Source organism: Homalodisca vitripennis, chromosome 7 (genome assembly GCF_021130785.1).
Source record: "Homalodisca vitripennis isolate AUS2020 chromosome 7, UT_GWSS_2.1, whole genome shotgun sequence".
Taxonomy (NCBI): Eukaryota; Metazoa; Arthropoda; class Insecta; order Hemiptera; family Cicadellidae; genus Homalodisca; species Homalodisca vitripennis.
This window is the reverse complement of record NC_060213.1, coordinates 57,017,608-57,038,118: the sequence shown is the minus strand read 5'-3', so window position 1 is coordinate 57,038,118 and position 20,511 is coordinate 57,017,608. Positions and strand designations below refer to the sequence as shown.

At 37.2% G+C, this 20,511-nt stretch overlaps 1 protein-coding gene across 2 annotated transcripts; it reads left to right on the top strand.

Moving 5' to 3' along the window:
* The first annotated feature begins 1,177 nt into the window (after positions 1–1,177).
* LOC124365843 (ubiquitin-like protein 4A) lies at positions 1,178–16,152 on the top strand. Of its 2 annotated transcripts, none has more exons than XM_046821899.1 (4): positions 1,178–1,357; positions 10,728–10,833; positions 12,173–12,393; positions 15,424–16,152. In XM_046821899.1, exons 1-4 carry the CDS (start codon positions 1,349–1,351, stop codon positions 15,508–15,510), a joined length of 423 nt encoding a protein of 140 aa, XP_046677855.1. In that variant the 5' UTR covers positions 1,178–1,348; the 3' UTR covers positions 15,511–16,152. The 2 variants fall into 2 exon arrangements, with proteins under 2 accessions (XP_046677855.1, XP_046677853.1); XM_046821897.1 differs by having other exon boundaries at positions 1,186–1,545.
* Positions 16,153–20,511: the final 4,359 nt, after the last annotated feature.

Genomic DNA, 20,511 nt, shown 5'->3' with positions numbered 1-20,511 from the left:
TCTTTTTACATGGAGTCAAACTATGGGATTAGTGATGCGCGATTGCGAGAGGTTAATACAATCGAAATGTTCCTTCTCGAGAGGTTCTGCTTAACGATTGTTTCGATTGCTTAGCGAGAGGTCTTTACAATCGAAAGGTTTCTCTCGATTGTTGCATTCGTTAAGCCAATTTGTTATTGTAGAATCTTGGAGCATTGGAAAAACTAGTTATTGTAGTATCACTAGATAAAGGAATACGACATTTTCCAATATATAATTTTTTTATTTTGTGCAAGGCCTTTCTGAATCAAAGATTCCATCATCAGGCACTTCAAAAAATTATATATTGGAAAATGTCGTATTCCTTTATCTAGTGATACTACAACAATTTGTTATTGTTTACTTTTCACGAGCCCGTCTCAACCTATTGTTCATACTTACGTTCCATATATTGGTTTGCACCACTCTCCTCTCCATTAATTCCAGTAGTTTACTTTATAGTGTCTAGTGAAAATGTAAATTATAATTCTTCAAGCATTAAGATTGAGTATATTATCTTAAATTATAATAAATAGCTTTTCTTGGTTATTATTTTAAAATATTAAATGTTTTTATTTTGTACCATGTTATTTTTTGAATGTTTTACTGTTCATACGTCATTATTGTAACGTGAATAAGCGTTTAATGTAGTATAATGTTAAATGTAGCTGCTAATATAATAATTCATTAAAACAACTGGGAAGTCAAGTCAGTCAAAAAAAGTAACTAAATTAATTTATATTTCAGTTAAATCCTTCTGTCGATCGGCAAACATATCTACCTTAGAATTTCGATTGCCTAGTAAAAGAATAGATCGTACACGTAAACGAAACAACCTAGAAACCTCTCGGTTGGAACCTCTCGTCAAGCGTGTATGGTGTATCGCAAAAACAAAGTTATGGATCATGGAATCAAACATTTCGTTTTCAACATTTCGTCAAACACTTCGATTGCCCGGTACGAGAAGAGATGTCGTGTCGCAATGAAACAATCGCTAGGAATATCTCGGCAAAAACCTCTCGGTAAGGACCTCTCGTTAAGGGAATCACAATCGAAATGTCTCGAGAGGTCCAAACAATCGAAACGTTTCGATTGTAACATCTCGTAATCGCGCATCACTATATGGGATGTTTGCTACTAAAATTTACATTTAAAATTATTTGTAGTTTAAAATTCTCCGTAGAATAGATATAGTAACGTGCGAAAAAAGCAGCAGTTAGTTGAATCGCGATTCATCACTATTTTACTTACCAACCATAGAGTAAAAAGAAAGTCGCGATAAAACAGAAAATTGTTTGTTTGAGTTTAGAGATTGATTGTGATTCAAGAAATGTTTAAGGTTAGTTAGCTTATTTGTAAATGAATTGAATTGATTGCATTCATGAATAGAATTGTGCAGACTGGACCAAACTGTGACCGTCCATGAACTCCATGATTAATCGAAGTCTTTTTTAGTAGGTTGTTAATAATTAGTTCATAATGAAGATAATTATAAAAGTACTGCAGGGTCAGGAGCATACATTAGAAGTAAGTATTTTATGAAGTGTTTTTGTAAGGTAAATAATTCTGGTAATAATTTTCCAATGCTGTTTAACCCTTTAAGTGGCGGTCATTTGTGGTCTCAGTGGCAGGCCGTTTTCGGGTAAATTGCTGTGATCGTTAAACTTATTTTTAGAAAATATTGTCTAAGTGATAACCTAGCAACATTATATATTTTTGTTTTCCTTATGAACTATAGAATAAGAATAAATATGATATTTGGTTCCTTATTTTTATTTTCAAATGAATATTATTGTAGATTTGTAAAGATTTTCTTTTAGAAAAAATAATTTTTAAGTTTACTGTCCATCACTTTGAAACTACTGGAGCTACAAAATAATGTTATATTCACAGAATATACACAATTTTATTCTAAACAAATTACTTCCTATGCATTTTTTTCTATTTACAAGAACAAAAAAGTTAGATGGGAAAAACTAAATCTATGTACAAACTGTTTTTTTTATATTTTTTTTTACTCCGAGTCACTAGAAGGGGCTTGTCTTTTCCTCCCAGTAGTGTAGGGCCTATAATAGTGGCTTAGTTTGTCATAGCATAGTATATTTCGTAAATATAAAACAGGAATTGTCTTATCGCACCCCTCCCCATCCTCAGACAGAGGTCAAAGTCGAGCGATCTAGTGGATAACGTGACTACAGAATCTTGCCGCCCGTTCAGCTGGTGTGCCGTATTCTTGTACTTTCGTGGCGAAGTGTCGCGATACGCGATAAACAATAATATACTGACAATAACAGTACGCAAAGTCGCCAAACAAAACAGTGACGAGACGAGTAGACAGCTGTTCTCTCGTCTGCCGCCAGGTCAAACAAAAACTGTTGGATTCATTTAAGCCAGCAAACATTAGTAACATGAATACACACTATACTATATGGATACATATAGGAAATTTCATGGAGAATACGATAGTTCAAACTAGGCCTAAAAATAATGAATGGTTGCGGAGCAACAGCCTTAAATGTGAAGCAACGGCTGTGACGGCGCTTGCCACTTCGCGGCGGCGTGAATCATACATCTCAGACGGCGCTTGCCACTTATAGAGTTAAAGAAACTGCTGTTTACAGTTTAGAAAAACACTTCTCTCAATTCGTGTGCTTATTACCTAGTGCTTTTTGTTGAACTGCAGACTCATGTGAAAAATAAACTTTTTTTAGAATACGTCTCAAAATCCTCTAAAGAAGGTTTAAAAATGATTATTGTATCATTTATTATAACAGAAAATCCAATAGGTACTTATGCATTATACCTACAGTAGCCTACTTGAGTTACTTTGTATGTGCATTTGTTTTAAAAATTGGGTAGGGTACAATAAGCGGACCTGGTTTTCTTATATCGAAATTGGCAAACAATATTATTTAATCATAGCCATTGATATAATCAATCAATACTGATTAATTATTTTGAGCAATTAACTCAAATCTATATCAACAGCTGTAAACACTTTCAAATAATACACGTTAGGTAATATTTAAATTTTACACAAGTAACATTTGATTATTACAAAATGGCAGTTAATTTTAGAAAACTACCCAAAATTGCTTTGAAAGATGATAATACTTGTTTTTCGTGGCTTCAACATGTTGGAATCATACCAAAAAACCCATTATGTGAAATTTGTGGGAAAGAAACAACTGTAACTGAGAGAGTAGCAAATATGATCGTCTTCAGTTTTCCTAATTTCGGTTTCATAATAATTTGTTCGATCACTGTAAATATTAAATTCATATTTTAATTTAAAACATCGGCTATGATTTTTATTGAGGACTATTGATAGTCTAGGATTTGAGATGCAAATATTAGGTATTGATGATTATATTCTTCTATATAACAAACCGGATCCGCTTATCGTATCCTACCCTAAAAATTAAAGAAACACACATTAACCCTTTCCGCTTGGATGGGCAGCAGTGCTGACCAAATGTGGCTTCGCATAGGCTCGTATTATTTTAGCGCGTACTGTCCACTCAGATCGGATGGGCAGCGGTGCTGTGGTGCTGTCCACTATGGCGCCTGCGTGCACACAGCAGCTATGTTATTGTTGCGTCCCCACCAGCTCGGATTTATTTTCACCGCGTCATTGATACTGTGCCTTTTAAAAAGTAAAATGGATTTAAAGGTCCAAAGGTAAATAATAATGTAGTCGAAAAGTATTACAATGGAAATGTTATATTTCTATAAACTAACATGAGTTACAATAATGTGACAGTAAATAATTATAACATGATAAAAAATAATATTTAACTGCTTATTATTGTTCCAAATACAAATTTAACTGCAGGCTAGTTGTCATCTTGTTGTTGAAATATCTGAGATGAATGGTACTTTTCAAAACAAACACCGATGTGAAGACCGGGCTCATTTTCACAAGTTTTGCAATAAAACTTCACTCTTTTCCTGGTGCCGCCTTGTGCTCTGCTGCTACACACGACGCAATTCTTCATTTTTCTACCTTCAGGAGGATATGGTAGATGAAGTTTCTTATTTAGTCGGGAAATGTCTTGCAATTGGGATGGTCTTCCTTTTTTATTTTTGTTCCTTACATCGCTAAAAACTCTAATACCAGTAATTAATAATAATACCAGTAAAACCAGGTATTAATACTGATATATTTACACTTTTATTTACAGTTATATTTACACTGATATCTACAAAACTTCATTTACACTAATATTTAATAAAATTGCACAATACTAAGAATAATAAACAATCCGTTCTAATAATGCGTGTATGTTAACTCACTAGTGACAATGTGGTTAAAAGCGCGCTAAAACGAAAGCCTAGAATGCAATATTGACCAGATGATCATTTTCCAAGTTTTGTAATGAAACAGCTGATTGATCTTAATGCGTTGTATTATAAAAAAATACGTCAGAATAACAAAAAAAGTTTATAACTTTTGGTCAACGCTGCTGTCCATCCGAGCGCTAGTAGGATTATTCAACGGACAGCACAGCTGACCATCCGATCTCTGAGGACGGCGACTCTTAAAATATATGTACGCGCTAGAGGAAATGGCGGTGGCCAACACTGCTGCCCATCCGATCTCTGTGGACATTCTAACATTACTGCTCCGAGCGGAAAGGGTTAACCTTTTTAGTACCTTTACAAGACCCGGGTAAAATTAAGCTTGGGTGCCAGGAGATTCATACTTTAGAGGCTACAGTATGATAAGCATCCAACACTCGAATTATCGATAATATCGAATCATGATTAGAACAATAATAAATGCTGTTAGACATGTTACCCTGTTAAGTTATTGTAAGTATTATGCTCAATCTTTGTATGAACAAAGTTATATTATTTTCTATAATCAAAATGTGTTCTTTGACTTATAAAAATATAGCTTCACTCCTAATAAAATCTTAAAAGTCATTAACATAAATTTAGTTCAACATTATTTTTCCAAATAAATTCAAACAATCATGTATAGTATATGAGTAACTTAGTGGCTGCTAGAGACGGGAAATAACCTATTACAAAATAAGGTGTTGAGGTATTACGTTCCAGTAACCTGTTGCCGTGGTAACATGTTAGTTTACAAAAATCTAACTCACTATACAGAAATAAAACTAAACAGAATCCAGCTGCTTTGAACAGCTGCCACTATTGCATAGCGCGTCAGACATCTTTGGCACTTTGGCAGCCAGTAAAATATAAAGAAACGCTTTGTATAAAAGTGAATAAATTAAAAGTAAATGCAGTATTTGCCAATTACAATATGACTAGGCTATTAAAATTAGAATGAAGATGGGGTACTTTGGTGTTATCCAGAGGTCACTATTTTTGGAAGAGTTATTAGAAATAAAAAACTTCTTTTTACTTGCTGCTTTATTACAACAATCGGTTTTCTGCCTTCCAAAAGGAAGCGGTGTTGGCGAGAAGGAGGCAACCCTATCCCTATCTATTATTTGTTATAATTTAAAATATAAGTCGCAAATTATAGTGATAACATAACTATTTTATTCCTCATAAGTACTTTCACTAAGATGGCCGATCTACAACTTCAGTATTCCTCCATGTTAGCGTGAAATAATTGGGGTTATTTAAATTGTTTGAACTATTCAATAAAATATCATGGAATGTTGCACAGTTTCACTCTCCAACTTAAGGGCCTTAAAGCAGTACTCTATACTGGCAGCTGAAAGTGGGGTGATATTGGACCGTACAAAAATTCCTTTTGGAATTTACGTTTTCTAAATCAACCAACAAAAATGTTTGCTACTATAATGGACATATGTTAAAAAAGTTTTAGTTTGCGATGCTCGGTTTTACTTTTAACAAAAATTTGATCTTATAGTGTAGGATGGTATCTGAATGACTCGTTCACCTCTTGATTTAGTGAGTCAGGGTGTTAAAATGCCTTTTTATACTGTATACTAAATTCCTATCATCAGTAAAAAGGAACTTTGGTGGTTTCATTTAAAAGTCCAGAATCTGACTTTTTTGAACATCTTTTAATGAATAGCCTATTTTGGAGTTGGTTGAGAAAAGTTATTTATATACGTATGAAACAAGTATTTTGCAACAAAGGGTGGTCACTGGTAAGAAGAAAAAAACTAACGAGAATAATCACCTGAATTAAGTGTAAGCTGAAAGGAAATAATAACAATGAATGATTAAAACACAACAACTTATTTTAGTGTGGTTTTTTAACATCCTACAGCATAGAATAAGTTAGTAGTAGAGGTAAGAATTTTGTTCTCTAAATCTCCCAAAATCAACCCCAATCCAATGGTACTCTATTTTACTGTAAATTATTCTAATATTGAATAGGAGATAGAAATCCAGTGATCACCACTTACTTCAGGAGTGTTGTTTTATGTAATTTCAAAAGAATGTGCCTATATGGTGTTCCAATTATTTAGCAGGAAATTGCATGTAAAGCCAAGGGTAATAGCTAGTAATTTATTTTTAAACTGTTTTTAGTTTATGACAATATTAAAATTTGTATACGCCTCACTATCCCGCTTAAACTGGTTAAGGAGACCCCTGGCAAAACTTCCAGGAAGCCTTCACGACCCAGGCTCAAGAAGCCTAGGGCTGAGGCAATTTTGATCAAACCCTTAGGGGGGCGATCTTTCGCCGATGTCCTAGGACAGATTAAAACCCAGGCGAAACCGGAAGAGACGGAGACTACAATGAAGTCCATCCGACGAACCCAGAACGGGGATGTTCTCCTCGAACTGGGAAAGTCGAAGGACAAGGACGGTTTTGCTGCTTCCCTCAAAACCACTCTTCGTGACAAAGGCTCAATTCGAACCCTTCAACCGACATGTTCAGTGGAGATTCGAGACCTAGGCGCTCTATCTACAGAGGACGAGGTGATCAGAGCGTTAAAGAAGGCGCTTCCAGAACTACCGGGAGAAACGGGAGGTCTCAAGGTCTGGTTGACAAAACCAAATCGGAGCCAGCAGCGTATGGCAATTGCTGAATTGGGCGAGAAGCACGCTAATAAGCTGCTTAGCCTCCAGCACCTGAGAGTCGGATGGGTGAGTTGCAGGCTCAAACAAAGGGTAATCGTGCAAAGATGCTACCGGTGCCTAGCGTTCGGTCACTCTTCCCGTACCTGCAGAGGGCCCGACCGAAGTTTCAACTGCCTCCGGTGCGGAGACCAAGGCCACAAGAAGAAAGACTGCACCTCGAGCCTCTCCTGTTTCCTCTGCAAGGAGACAGGTTCTGCTGGGAATGCTCTTGGTCACTTACCTGGTTCTGGTCAGTGCGGTGTTTTTAGATCCGCACTCGAACAGGCAAAAGGCAGAGGCCAATAATCCGTATCCTACAGGCCAATCTTCAAAGATCCTGGGGGGCTGATATCTTCTAAATCACCTCGCCCGAGAACTCGGTGCCGACGCGCTCCTGGTCAGCGAGCAGTATCTGGACAGGGACCCAAGTATTTGGATCCCAGACAGTCTCGGTACTGCTGCTTTCTGGGCCCGGAACTCACAAGAAGTCACGGACGTGGACGAGGATTCGTCTGGATAAGGTGTAGGGATGTAACTTTCTTCAGTTGCTACCTCACCCCAAACGAGGCCATCCAAGACTTCCGCGACAAGATTGATCGTTTGGAGGAGAGCGTGCTCGGCACCACTGGGCACGTTGTCGTTGGCGGTGATTACAACGCGAGGGCCGTCGAGTGGGGAATGCACTCTACCAACTCCCGGGGGAAATACATCTTGGACTTCATCGCCAGGGCCGTGCTCGTCATCCTCAACCAGGGCGACACGCCTACTTTCAGGCGACCCGGGCAGAGTGGCACGATTCCTGACGTAACCTTCGGGTCTGAGTCTCTTCTTTCGAGGGTCTCTCTGGAGGGTGGTGGAAGATTACACGGGTAGTGACCACCAGTACATTGTTTTTGATCTGCATGATGTAAACCGTAGAGTTTCCGCATCACGGGAAGGGCCACGCCGGTGGAACACCAATAAACTGGACGTGGTCAAGTTCACCGAGGTCATCTCTCGGGGAGGCAGGCGAATCCTGGCGAGGCTGGCGCCGAGGCTTTAGTAACATCCACGATGGAACTTTTTGTCTCGGCCTGTGACCGGTCTATGCCGCGAAGGAAACTCCGCCGCGACAAGCAACCCGTCTACTGGTGGACTGAAGAGATTGCGGAACTCAGAAGAACATGCCTTAGAACAAAACGTGCCGCCACTAGAGCGAGAATTCCTGCAGATAGGGTTCGTAAGTCGGATGTCTACAAAGCTGCGAGAAAGTCTCTCCGCCGAGCCATCAACAGGAGCAAGGCGAATAGCTGGAGGAAACTTCGGGATGACGTCGATTCCGATCCTTGGGGTTTGGGTTACAAAGTTATGACCCAGAAACTGGGCGCCCGCTCTCCACCCTCCATCATGGAGGGCGCCACCATGGAGAGGATCGTCACTGCCCTGTTTCCTGTACATCCACAGCGACCACTGGTTGACTTCGAACGGGTGGAGAGCGTTCCGCTTTTTACTATTGAGGAGTTGGAAACCTCTGTTCTCACCCTGAAGAGCAACAAGGCTCCCGGCCCGGACGGGATTCCCAGCTAGGCTCTGAAGAAGATTTTCACCATCAATCCCGGGTTGTTGCTGAGAATGTACAATGCCTGCTTGGTTGAAGGAGTGTTTCCATCTCCCTGGAAAACCGCCAGGCTGGTGCTTATTAGCAAGGGAAAAGGTGATCCTGAGCTACCGTCGTACTACAGACCTCTCTGCATGCTGGACATGGCTGGAAAACTTTTTGAAAAGTTGATCCGTTCCCGCCTGATTTCTGCCGTGGTAGCCGTCGGGGACATTTGCCCTCGTCAGTACGGCTTCAGAAAGGGACGATCAACAATCGACGCGATTACGGAAGTACAGAAAACAGTTGAGAGAGCCGAGGGCCACAACCATTTCTCCCGCAAAGTAGTGCTTCTTGTTACGCTTGATTTCAAGAATGCCTTCAACTCGGCGAGATGGGTCGATATGTTGGATGCATTTCGTGACACCTTCCGTATTCCAACTTATCTGTTACGGCTCATCGAGGACTACCTCCGTTCTAGGCGTCTGATATACGACACTCGAGACGGAGCGCGGACGGTGGAAGTCACCTCTGGTGCCGCGCAGGGTTCAATACTCGGCCCGGATCTCTGGAATATCGCTTATGGCAGCCTCCTGAGATCCAAGATGCCAGAGGAAACCGTCTTAGTTGGGTACGCCGATGACGTTGCGGCTCTCATCGCCGCACGCAACGTTGAGCTGGCCCAGCTAAAGTTGAACCAGGTCATGCGAGTGGTCAACGCCTGGATGTCCGATCACGGTCTTTCGCTTGCTCTGAGCAAGACGGAGATCGTGATTCTCACAAAGAAGAGAACTGACACCGTCGTCCCGCTGCGAGTGGGAAGGGAAGTGGTCCAGTCAACGCGTGCCGCCAAGTACCTCGGAGTCATGGTGGACAACAAGTTAAGCTGGAGAGACCAGATCTTCCGTTCGGCGGACAAGGCTGCTTAGGTGGTCTCTTATCTTAGTAAGCTGATGGCCAATGTCGGGGGTCCTCGGTCCAGCAAAAGACGGTTATTGATGTCCGCAGTCCAGTCCGTGCTCCTTTATGGGGCAGAGGTGTGGGCAGACGGTCTTACCAAGGAATTTTATAGGTTGCGACTCGCCCGGGTTCAGCGTCAAGCTGCGCTCCGGGTGTGTTCCGCCTATCGGACAGTATCCGAGCCTGCCGTCTTGGTGGTTGCCGGAGTCATCCCTGTCAAGCTCTTGGCAGGGGAGAGGAAGGCGATTTATCAGAGACAAGGCGAGATCGGCAAGGACGCAGCAAGATCCGAAGAGCGTGCCCGAACCTTCCAGCAGTGGCAACACAGCTGGGAGCACGAAACCCGAGGACGATGGACTGCGCGACTCATCGAGCAGGTTCAACCATGGGTCGAAAGGCGGCATGGCGAAGTGGACTACTACCTCATGCAGTTCCTGACAGGTCACGGCTATTTCAAGTCGTACCTGAACCGGATGGGCAAGACCGGTTCACCGGATTGCATCTACTGCCCGGGTGTTCCCGACGACGCGGAACACACCTTCTTCCGCTGTCCGCGTTGGGAAAGGCCCCGCCTAGAGGCCACAAGAAAACTCGGGGTTTTTTCGGTGGATACTGTCTGCAAAAAGATTATGGAGGATGAGGGGAACTGGGATTGTTTGTCACAGTTCGTCCGGGGCATCCTCCTGGAAAAGAAATCTGATCTGGACCGCGAAGTGGCTGGATAAGGATAAGGCCCCACGGGCTTAAGACAAATTTAGGCCTAGCTTGAAGTAATGTGATAAACAATCCCAGGTTAGAATCCTAAAGCGTAGAGGAGGTTTTTTAGTGGGTAAACCCGTTTTTAGGGGAGTCCCACACTACAGGCTGGCCACCTGCGTGCGTAATTGCATTTTTCCTGCCTCTCCCTCAAAAAAAAAAAAAAAAATTATACGCTTTTTTACGTTCCACCCATATCACCATGAAACAGATTAGTGGGATTCTACTGTCCTCCCTCCACTAGTGAGTGTTACTAAATTCAACAGTAGCTGGACATTGGAAGTGACTCTCTCTCTCTCCCTCCTACATATACATCTGATCAACAAACAAACAACATTTCTAATAACTTACTAAACTTCCACTATGTATAAGTTAACACACAAACTTGTATATTTTAGGTGACTGGACAGACCTCTGTGTTGGCAGTGAAAGAACAACTGAATAAGGTACTCAATATTCCAGTGAACCAGCAGAAATTATTGCTGACAGGTCGACCTCTCACAGGTAATTTAACACTTTTATCCAGAAATATTCCGTAAATTTTTTGAATATGTTATTTAATTACAAATTTTTCACGATGCATTAGGTAAAGGTAGGCACATGTGGCTGTGCTGCAGTACTGCACTCATGTGGAGCCCAGGTGTTTGCGATATTTTATGGCATAATTACGTTATCATAGTCACTGATTAAACATTTTTTTTGTCATTGTCTTGGGATTTTATTCACTATTTAAAAATTTGCTAAGAAATACATTAAAGCATTCATGACGATCGTGATTTTATTGATTTTTAATGTTGTATGAATTTTGCACTATATAATGTCAAAAAACCGTAATAATGTTTTTTGCATAAACAGTATTAACCCTTTGCGCTCGAAAGGCTAGCAGTGCTGACTACACCATGGTTCCAGACAGCTCGCATTAGTTTTGCCGTAGTTTGACTTTGCAACTTGTATGGCCAGTACAGATGGCCGCACTACTTTCATTGACAGCTTTGCGACCATATTTGTTGTTTACTTCCCCAGATCGGAATTATTTTTCAATATCCTCTGTGTTACATTCTTATAAATCAAAGAGAATATTGGAAAAAACTGCTATGTTTATTGGCCAGTGGTGCTGCCAAACGAGCTATGGACGTATTATATCTTGGCCAGTACAGCTGGACATACAAGCTGAGATAACATTTACGACATAAATTAATCCGTGCTTCCAAAAAAATAGCGGCGGCGGCCTGTAGAGCTGGCTGGCCATACGAACTCCAAGGACAAATTATAAATACTTCTTTCGAGTGCATAGAGTTAACTTAAAATTGGGATTTTTACTTCAAAATTTGAATCAAACAACTGATTTTGTGCTGTACATTCTAAAATACTATTGCAATAACACAAAATATAATTGTAACGTGCCAGTGAAAATTGTCCTCTATGTAATGAAAACCTCACTAAAGCGTTTCCTTCTGTGTAGAAATCCAGATTGGAATATTATCATTCTAATGATTATTATTATTATAATGATTTTTGTTATTATTCTAAGTCTTTTATGATCTACTAAGAAATTTATTAGGAAATTGTTTACACAAATTAATCATATTTCATTTATAATCATTTTTGTAATTTGAGCATAAGAAATCTCCCAACGAGTTGTCACCCCTAAACAAGAGAAACTCTTTAACCATTTTCCTAAAGTTTTGTTTAATGAATATTGTTTGTTACTTCAAGTGGAAAGTTATTTGACATTTAATAGTGTTTATGATGAAGATATTGAAGGGCTAAATTATAATAATTATAAGTTAACATAGTAATTGTAACAGTGTTTAGAGACTTAACAAAAATGTTATGTTCATAGATGATAAATCCCTGTGTGACTACCCGTCAATAAAGGACGGCACCAAGTTGAATCTTATAGTGAAACAGGAGACTAGTCCTGCAGCAAAGTCAGCGTTCTCCAAGTCATTCGAAAAGGTGGGAGAACATGACCTCAGTATTCTGAGGGAGGCGGCATACAAGTTCCTGAGGGACTTCTACTCGGAGAGCGAGACTCAGCGGATTGTTGATGAGTTCGGCAAGGTGAGGCTTGTCAATGATAACAGGCTTGATTACAGCACTGGGCGTTGTATTACTTCAATTTGGATACCGGGCATTTGGGAGGTGTTTTCCTTAATTTGTGCTACATGTATATCTTCTTGCAGTTTCTGATCAATGTAGACGTTATAAGCGGGTGAATCTGCCTGTGTAGTTAAAACTAAGGATCTGTCTTGAGCGATTGGATCGAGAAATATTTTAGGGAAGGAAGTAGGCTAATTTTGTTATAAATTCAATGTAAAATTGGGAATTAAATTTTTGTGTGAAAAATGCACATTATTTTATACATAATTCTATTCAGTTCAATAAGTATGATTCCTTAGGTGTAAATTTTTCAATTTCCTCCATGAAATGTCCCACTATTTCTCATAGTCCAACCAGTGTTGACTGATTCTTCCACTTCGTTGTTGTTGTTTGGGACTTGCCACCCAAATACTATTTAGTTTAGTGTACAAGTGATAGTTACTTGATACGAGATTAGGAGTGTGAGGAATGTGGCGTCCCAATTGTTCCACAAGCCGCATTGAAATGAGTATTATCATGCAGGAAGCACATTCATTCCAATCAGCTTACTTACCTCACTGTTTTTTTTTTTTAATTTTTTTTTTCTATAATGGCTTGACACAACATATACCTCTTTAATTTTCCAAGGATCTTCTCTCTTTATGTAGGGGAATGTGGAAGGTGTTTACTTTACTATTCTATCAAAATATAAACTATAGAATGAGTCTCCTTTTATTTCATTTTAAGAGGAAATAATATTTTTTGTACTTACACGTGCACTATTGTTAGAATATAATATATAAAAATAATTCACAAACTGAAGTAAATACAAGTGTTTGCTCTCAAAAAGTGTTTTGAATTTTAAAAATATACACAATCTATATATTTAAAATATATTAGTATGTATCATATGTTGGTTTTATAACATTTTTACTTTACCTGTACTGTTTATGTGAATATGCATGTTCTGTTCTTGCCTGTTTGTATATGCTATGTACTATGATTGTGTTGATATTCTTTTATTTAACACACTTGTGTCAACCATGAGCTTATGATTTTTTTTATATTACAGGTATAAAATGTAATTTGTAACACTTGTAAAATTTAAAAAAAACCAAAATGCATTTTATGTTGAAAACATATGACATTTGGTGATTTTATATTAAACTTTCAAGATTTTCAGCCTGTTTTATTCATTTTCTTGTAGGTCATTAATGGTTCATGTCAGGTTGGTTGAATATAATATTACTTATAGCCGTCGTGGGTCGCTAGTAGCCTACAGTGTTTCCCTCGCATTTTGTGCTCCACTCTGTCTAATCTGTGTTTCCTGCATATTCCTAAGTAATTCCCTTAACTCCGCATTGTGTTTCTCCTTCCAGTCGTCTTGTACACAGGACATGATAACATCTTACGATTTGTTGTAATTTTTCCTTGTAAAAAAACTAAAGAACATTAAAAGCTGTTTGACAGGACCGTGTAGTTCTTAAACATGTTTACTAAGTTCTCAACGCTAGAAAGACAATGTACAAATATGAATTGTTTGTGGACCACTGATGCTCCATGACATGGTCTGTTTATTAAAAATGTGTTCATTCAATCTTAGTTAATAAGGTAGCTCTTTACACTTCGAATTAATCCCAGCTCAAACAAAATTTTGTTCTAAATTTCACTACGTTTATTTATTTAATGTATCAAGTCTATTTAAATGCAATATGAAATTTGATTGAAGAATATAATTTTTAAAATAAGTTCAATTAATTAATTGTTTCACCGAGTTCTATTACTCTGGAGAAATAAATTTCACTAAAACGTTTCCACTCACAATTTTATTTAAAATAAAATGTAGATGCCTCAAATATATATAAAGTCTTCTGATTTTAATTTCAAAATATATTACATTTGTAATAAGTGCTATCGTAAAATCTATAACTTAAGACCCTGCATGTATCCTGATGGTACCTTCACACAGCTGAAATTCACTTAATGGCACATGTGTGTATATCTCACTATTTGTTAATTAATTATAATTAACACAGTAGAGCGGCCACACGTGTGAGAGCGAAGTCTTCTCTTCCTCATGGGACAGAGGGAAAAGAACTAACTATTTTTGTCCGATACGCCATTCCTTCCCCACCTGCTCAGCCAATGAGACGCAAGATTACCTTATATGGAGCCCATGACGGAATTTAACTAATGTTGGCCATGGACCATTCCATGCCATCTGTGAAGACGGCATTGATCATGAAATAGCCCATGTCGTGAACTTGCTAACTTAATTTTTTTTAGTTTAACACAGTATTATTAACTCAAAAATAAAGAAATATTCAACGCAAAACTCTTACATTATAAAACATTTTGTACTTTGTTGAATTTTGCAATCATAGTTCTGGTAAAATTGAGCTTAATATTAGCATTCCAATACTCCCAGTCTTTTTTCTCTACATGGCAGTAAAACTGACTCAAATTATGACTTCGCTCTTTAAAAAAATTGTTTTTTTTACATCCAGAGTATTCCTTGTTCCTTGCTGACTAACGGAGAATTTACGTAAATTAGACAAATTTTAATTGTATAGAAATTTTAGGCCGTATTTTTTGCCTTTATTTTGTTTTAGCCGGACAAATAGATAGTTGGTTAACATGCAAGCAACATTCAACAATACAGAATATATTATAATTAGTTAACAGGCCACAGACGCTATATTATACTAAACATGCAGAGAGCAGGCGGTCATGCATAACTTAACCTAATAAATATATAAAACTTAACAATAAATAAATGTAATAAATACTAGTCAACTGATAAAACATGCAATAAAAACATAATAAATAGTAGAATGTTTGTATAGATTACAGATTTAAATTGTATAGATATACTAGAAATCCCATATTTGCCCAATATTGTCAGGACTTTCTTGGAGGAGAAGTACAGTTAAACTTGTCAATGATATTTGATTCATGTGCTAAAATTTTGCTAATTTTTAATAAAGGAATTTGACCATTGACTGTCAACAGGAGTTCCTGCGATCTGTGTCCACCCTCAGTCTGGACGATTACGAACGTATCGCCACGTCTTGTCTGGAGGAGGAGAGAAATAGTTAAGTAATTGGTGTGATTAATGTACAGTGACGACCTTAGATAGTTAATCTTGTATGTATATTTTGTACTTTAAAGGCTATCTTAACGATGCAAACACACTGTGTCTAACTAACTACAAGAGGGTCAGATGTTAAAGTGTAGTAAGGAGAGAATCTAACGAAATGTGGAGAATTATTAGGTTATGTGAAGTTTTTGAAAAGATTTATATTTTTTCCTGCCTACTGGTTATATAAATCTGTTAGAACTGTATCGAAACAGTCAGAAAAAATGCTGTATTTAATTGTAAATTTTTCACAAGAAATGTTTTAGACATCAATTCAACTTACAAGTATTTCAGATTAATCAACTAAATTTACAATTATTTCAGATTGATCAATTAGGCTAGTCAATAAAAAAAATATATATGAGCTGTCATTGATTTTGAATACTAGTATTGAAAACTTTTGTTATGAACCCATACTGCCTACAACCTTTCTCAAATGAATAAGTCTGTGGACATTTGTCAATAAAAAGTATACCTTTTCTCAAATTTGTCCAATAAAACTAATGATTTTGGCACATATTAGATTTTTAATTACATGATTAAGTAAAAATCTGTGTATTTAAGTGTTATAATACTTATGAGTAAAGATTTATTTCTTAATATTAATGGAGCATCTCTTTCCTATAATTCATACTGATAAAGCTCACTAGACAAAACAAAGTATCTATAAAGAAGATGAACAGTCTTGATCCTTATGATGTTGCACAATACTACTTGTCTGCCTTACAGAATTTGCTTTCATTATTAACCCTTTAAGGAGTATGGACGTCATATGGAGTCTTCTTTTGATAGGCTAAAATGAGTAATGGATGAAATCCAAAAAATTACCAAAAGGAATAAAAAATTAAAATTTCTTAATAGATTTGTATTTACATTTGGAAGCTTAATAAAAAAGGACTACGTGTTCCACAAGTCAATATTTCAGTACTTTTTCAAAATAAAATGTCTTATTTCCTCACTACGGCAATCAGTTGTGTCTGCCATTTGGACAACAGTAACAAACTATATGATTGCTCAACAAATATGTCACTCTCACAAGATAAATATGGCCACAATATGCAGTATACAAGGAATGGCTAGAATAATGTGGCGTTATAATCTGACAGCAAAGCGATGCGCGCACGACGCAACCTTGAATCAGTGGCTTCTCCCAGGTGGCTACTGAGATCTGGTGGTAAAATCAGATTACAAGTGAATGTGAGCACAAACATGAAGTTAAGTATTTTGCCGATAGGTGGAACCACTTTATAGACAAATATACTTAAAGGCAATCAGTAATAGCAATGCATTTACGATAATACAAGAATACAGAGGCTAAACGTCATATGACGTCCATACTCCTTTGGGCCACTATAGGAATATATGTCATATGACGTCCTTACTCATTATGTAGAGTTTACACGCACTCCTTAAAGGGTTAAAGAAATCAACCCTCTCTGGCTTTTGATATCAAACGAGATGAGACATAGGATAACAGACACCAATAGATCCCTACAACAAATACTGTCCTGGATCATAAAGGACATGCTAGAACTTAAGGCCAACGTCAACGTTGAGATGTAAGCTCCTAAAGAGTACTTTGTGGAGAAAACACAAATCCACCAGATGATGATTATCTACTGTCAAGAGTCAAGTTCTTGCCTTACAACTTTCTCAAGGTTGGCATTGGCCCCAGGAAACTTGAAGGCCGTCGAAGAAAGAAACCTCCTCTGCATTTTATCAACAGCACATAGGTGTACCCCCTATCACTATTCCGGATGACAGAGACATTCAAGATGACATCTCACAAGTGACTTGTACAACATTAGACAGGTGCTTTCTTTTCTATGAAAGTGTCTCCCAATTCACTTAATAATCCTGAAATTGGGTGTACTGTAAAATCAACATTAACCGCCTTGATTTAAGCGATACACTTAAGTTCAAATCAAATCAAATCAAAATCTTTATTGTCTTTAGGCATATAGCAATCGACATGGTCATCATTTTATGTTACAAATCATAACTTGTCATAGTTAATGTTTATACTACTTAGGTAGGACTAACTAGTGTAAATTGATAATATAAAACATCATTTTTGCTATACCTAATTCTTGAATTAAAATAACATTGATAAATATCAAATAAAATCTTAAACTAAATAATAAACTAAAATAAATAGTCAATAAATAAAATAAATAAATCTTACATATATAACAAACTTACAAAACATTAATTTCAGAATTTGGCATGTTTAAAAATTCATCGATACTATAGAAGGGATGAGCAGCCAGCCATCTATGTAACTTACATTTAAAGAGACTAAAAGATAAATCTTTGGTTGAGAGTGGTAACTTATTATATAGTCTAATACACATTATAGTATGGCTAGATCTAATTTTTTCCAATCTTGTGAAGGGTACATCAAGACGATTACCATGCCTTGTAAATCTTTCATGGATTTCATTCCTTACATTATATGATAAAATATCTTTATGAATATATAACAACAAATAAAATATATAGAGATTAAAAACAGTTAAAATACCTAAATTAATAAAAAGTGGTTTACAATTAGTCAGGTAGTGAGACTTGGTAATTATTCGAACAGCCTTCTTCTGTATCAAAAGGATATCTTTAAGGTTACTGGAATTGCCCCAGAAAATCAAACCATAGCTTATTATGGACTGAAATAGACCATAGTAAACAGTAACAATATAATGTTTAGGAACACAACTCATAAGACGTCTTAATAGATAAATCACACGAGATAGCCTAGTTGATATTTGTTCAATGTGTTTTGCCCATGACAGCTTACAATCAATGTACACACCTAAAAACTTGACACAATTATCAAACTCAAAATCATCTTTAACAGGCCTAAGACTAAACAGAACTGATTTAGTTTTGTCATTATTTAAAAGTAAATTATTAGCTGAAAACCAATTTGAAGCTAGTTCTAAGGTATTATTGACTTGTAATTGTAAATCAATGAAGTTTTTATCAATAGAAAGAAAATTGGTGTCATCAGCATACATACAAGTTTTAGACTGTTGAATATTAATAGGTAAATCATTTATTGCTATTAAGAACAAAAGAGGGCCCAATATAGACCCCTGTGGAACACCACATCTAAGCTCCCTAGCTGAAGACCACCGGCCATCAAGATAAACAGCTTGACTCCTCCTAGACAGATAAGATCTAAAAAATTGTTTTGCAGATCCACTGATGCCATACTGTTCCATCTTTTCAAGCAACAAGCTATGATCAACACAGTCAAAAGCACGGCTTAGGTCAATAAAAGTGGCCCAGGCATACTCTTTGGACTCAAAAGCGTTGAGAATCTCCCTTACTACAGTATCAATGGCAGATATTGTTGATCTACCTTGCCTAAAGCCAAACTGTTGATCAGACAAAAATCCATTCGATTCCAAGTACAGGCTTACCTGCTTATAGACAATGTGCTCAATTACTTTACCAAAGACTGGAATAAGCGAGATGGGACGGAAACTTGCTGGACTTGTTGTAGGCCCTTTTTTAAATACCTGTATTACTTTAGAAATTTTCAGACTATCAGGAAATACACCCTGCTCAAGGCATAAATTAATACTAATGGTAAGTGGTTGGTAACAATAGTCTGACGTGCCACATGCTGCTCGTCATTAGCAGTAGGAAAGACTGTCTCTGGACTGTCGATTTGGGTATGTTTAACTGAAGACTTCGTCGGACAATCAATTTTCGATTTATGATGCAAGATTGTCGGATTTCTTCGATTTTGTCATCACTTGTTTTTGGCTAGCCAGTTGCATGACATTTCAACACACTTCCTGTGTCACTGAAACTGTTTAAACCAGTGGCAGATTGCATCATCATCTAGCGAATTTTGACCTCAATACGTAACTCGAAACCGGCTCTGCACACTAACAATTAATTTCAATTCTATGTACAACAGAACACACTGTGCCTACTGTTGCGCTGTAACCATTGTACTCACGATAGGCAACAAGTGTGTCAATCACAAAAATGCATTACCACCAAGCAGCTGTTCTGCACATGCCAAGGTCAACACTACACAGAAAACTTAACTCAGTTATTTCCGGTTCAATTTGATGTTCAAATCATTAGTTATCTTGAATAGTTTTTAAGTAACGACCATTAAAAACCTAACATTCTTTTTTGGAGACCTGTAATTATCAAAACAAAATTGTATTACTGTAATACCAAAAATATTACTTTAAAACAACTTGATAATCTGATCAATTGCCAATTCTTTGGTTATGACTATCTACAGTTCTACCGTCTTCTTTATATCAGTAGGTTGGAAAGCCAGATGGATATTGAGGAGTTCTCTTGTAAGGAACAAAGAAATTAAGTTTCCTTGACAAGAGATGTTATAATCAGAAGACAACATATGGCAATCCACAGTCTAAGTGTTTGTATAGTGTTTCCTAGTTGATCAAAAGAGAGATTTGGTCAATGTGGTAGTTGATACATTTGTGTAAATCTTTATTGAATTATTTGTTAATGTAACAAAACCATAAATAAATGTTCATCCTAATTGTTACATTATTTGTAAAATTTCTTTCAGTAAAGATACCCTGATTATTTTCAGCATTACAGAATAATCTATATATTATATTGGTAAGTGAATTCTGTGCATTTTGAGCAGCAATTGTAGGTATCTAGAAGAATTGAATCTAGAATTGTAGGTAAAAATTTGATATACCTCTAAATGTGCCTTTTGTGGATTTGAAATTCTTTGGACAATAGAACCTTCCCCTAAGGGTTTCCAAAGTTAAAATGTAAACCTTACGAGAGTATTTTTTTATTACTTTAAAACACCTTGATATCTGATCGATTGCCAATTCTTTATTTATGAATACCTACAGCTCTACCGTCTTCTTTGTATCAATAGATTGGAAGTCCAGATGGATATTGAAGAGTTCTCTTGTAAGGAACAAAGAAATTAAGCTATATTGACAAGA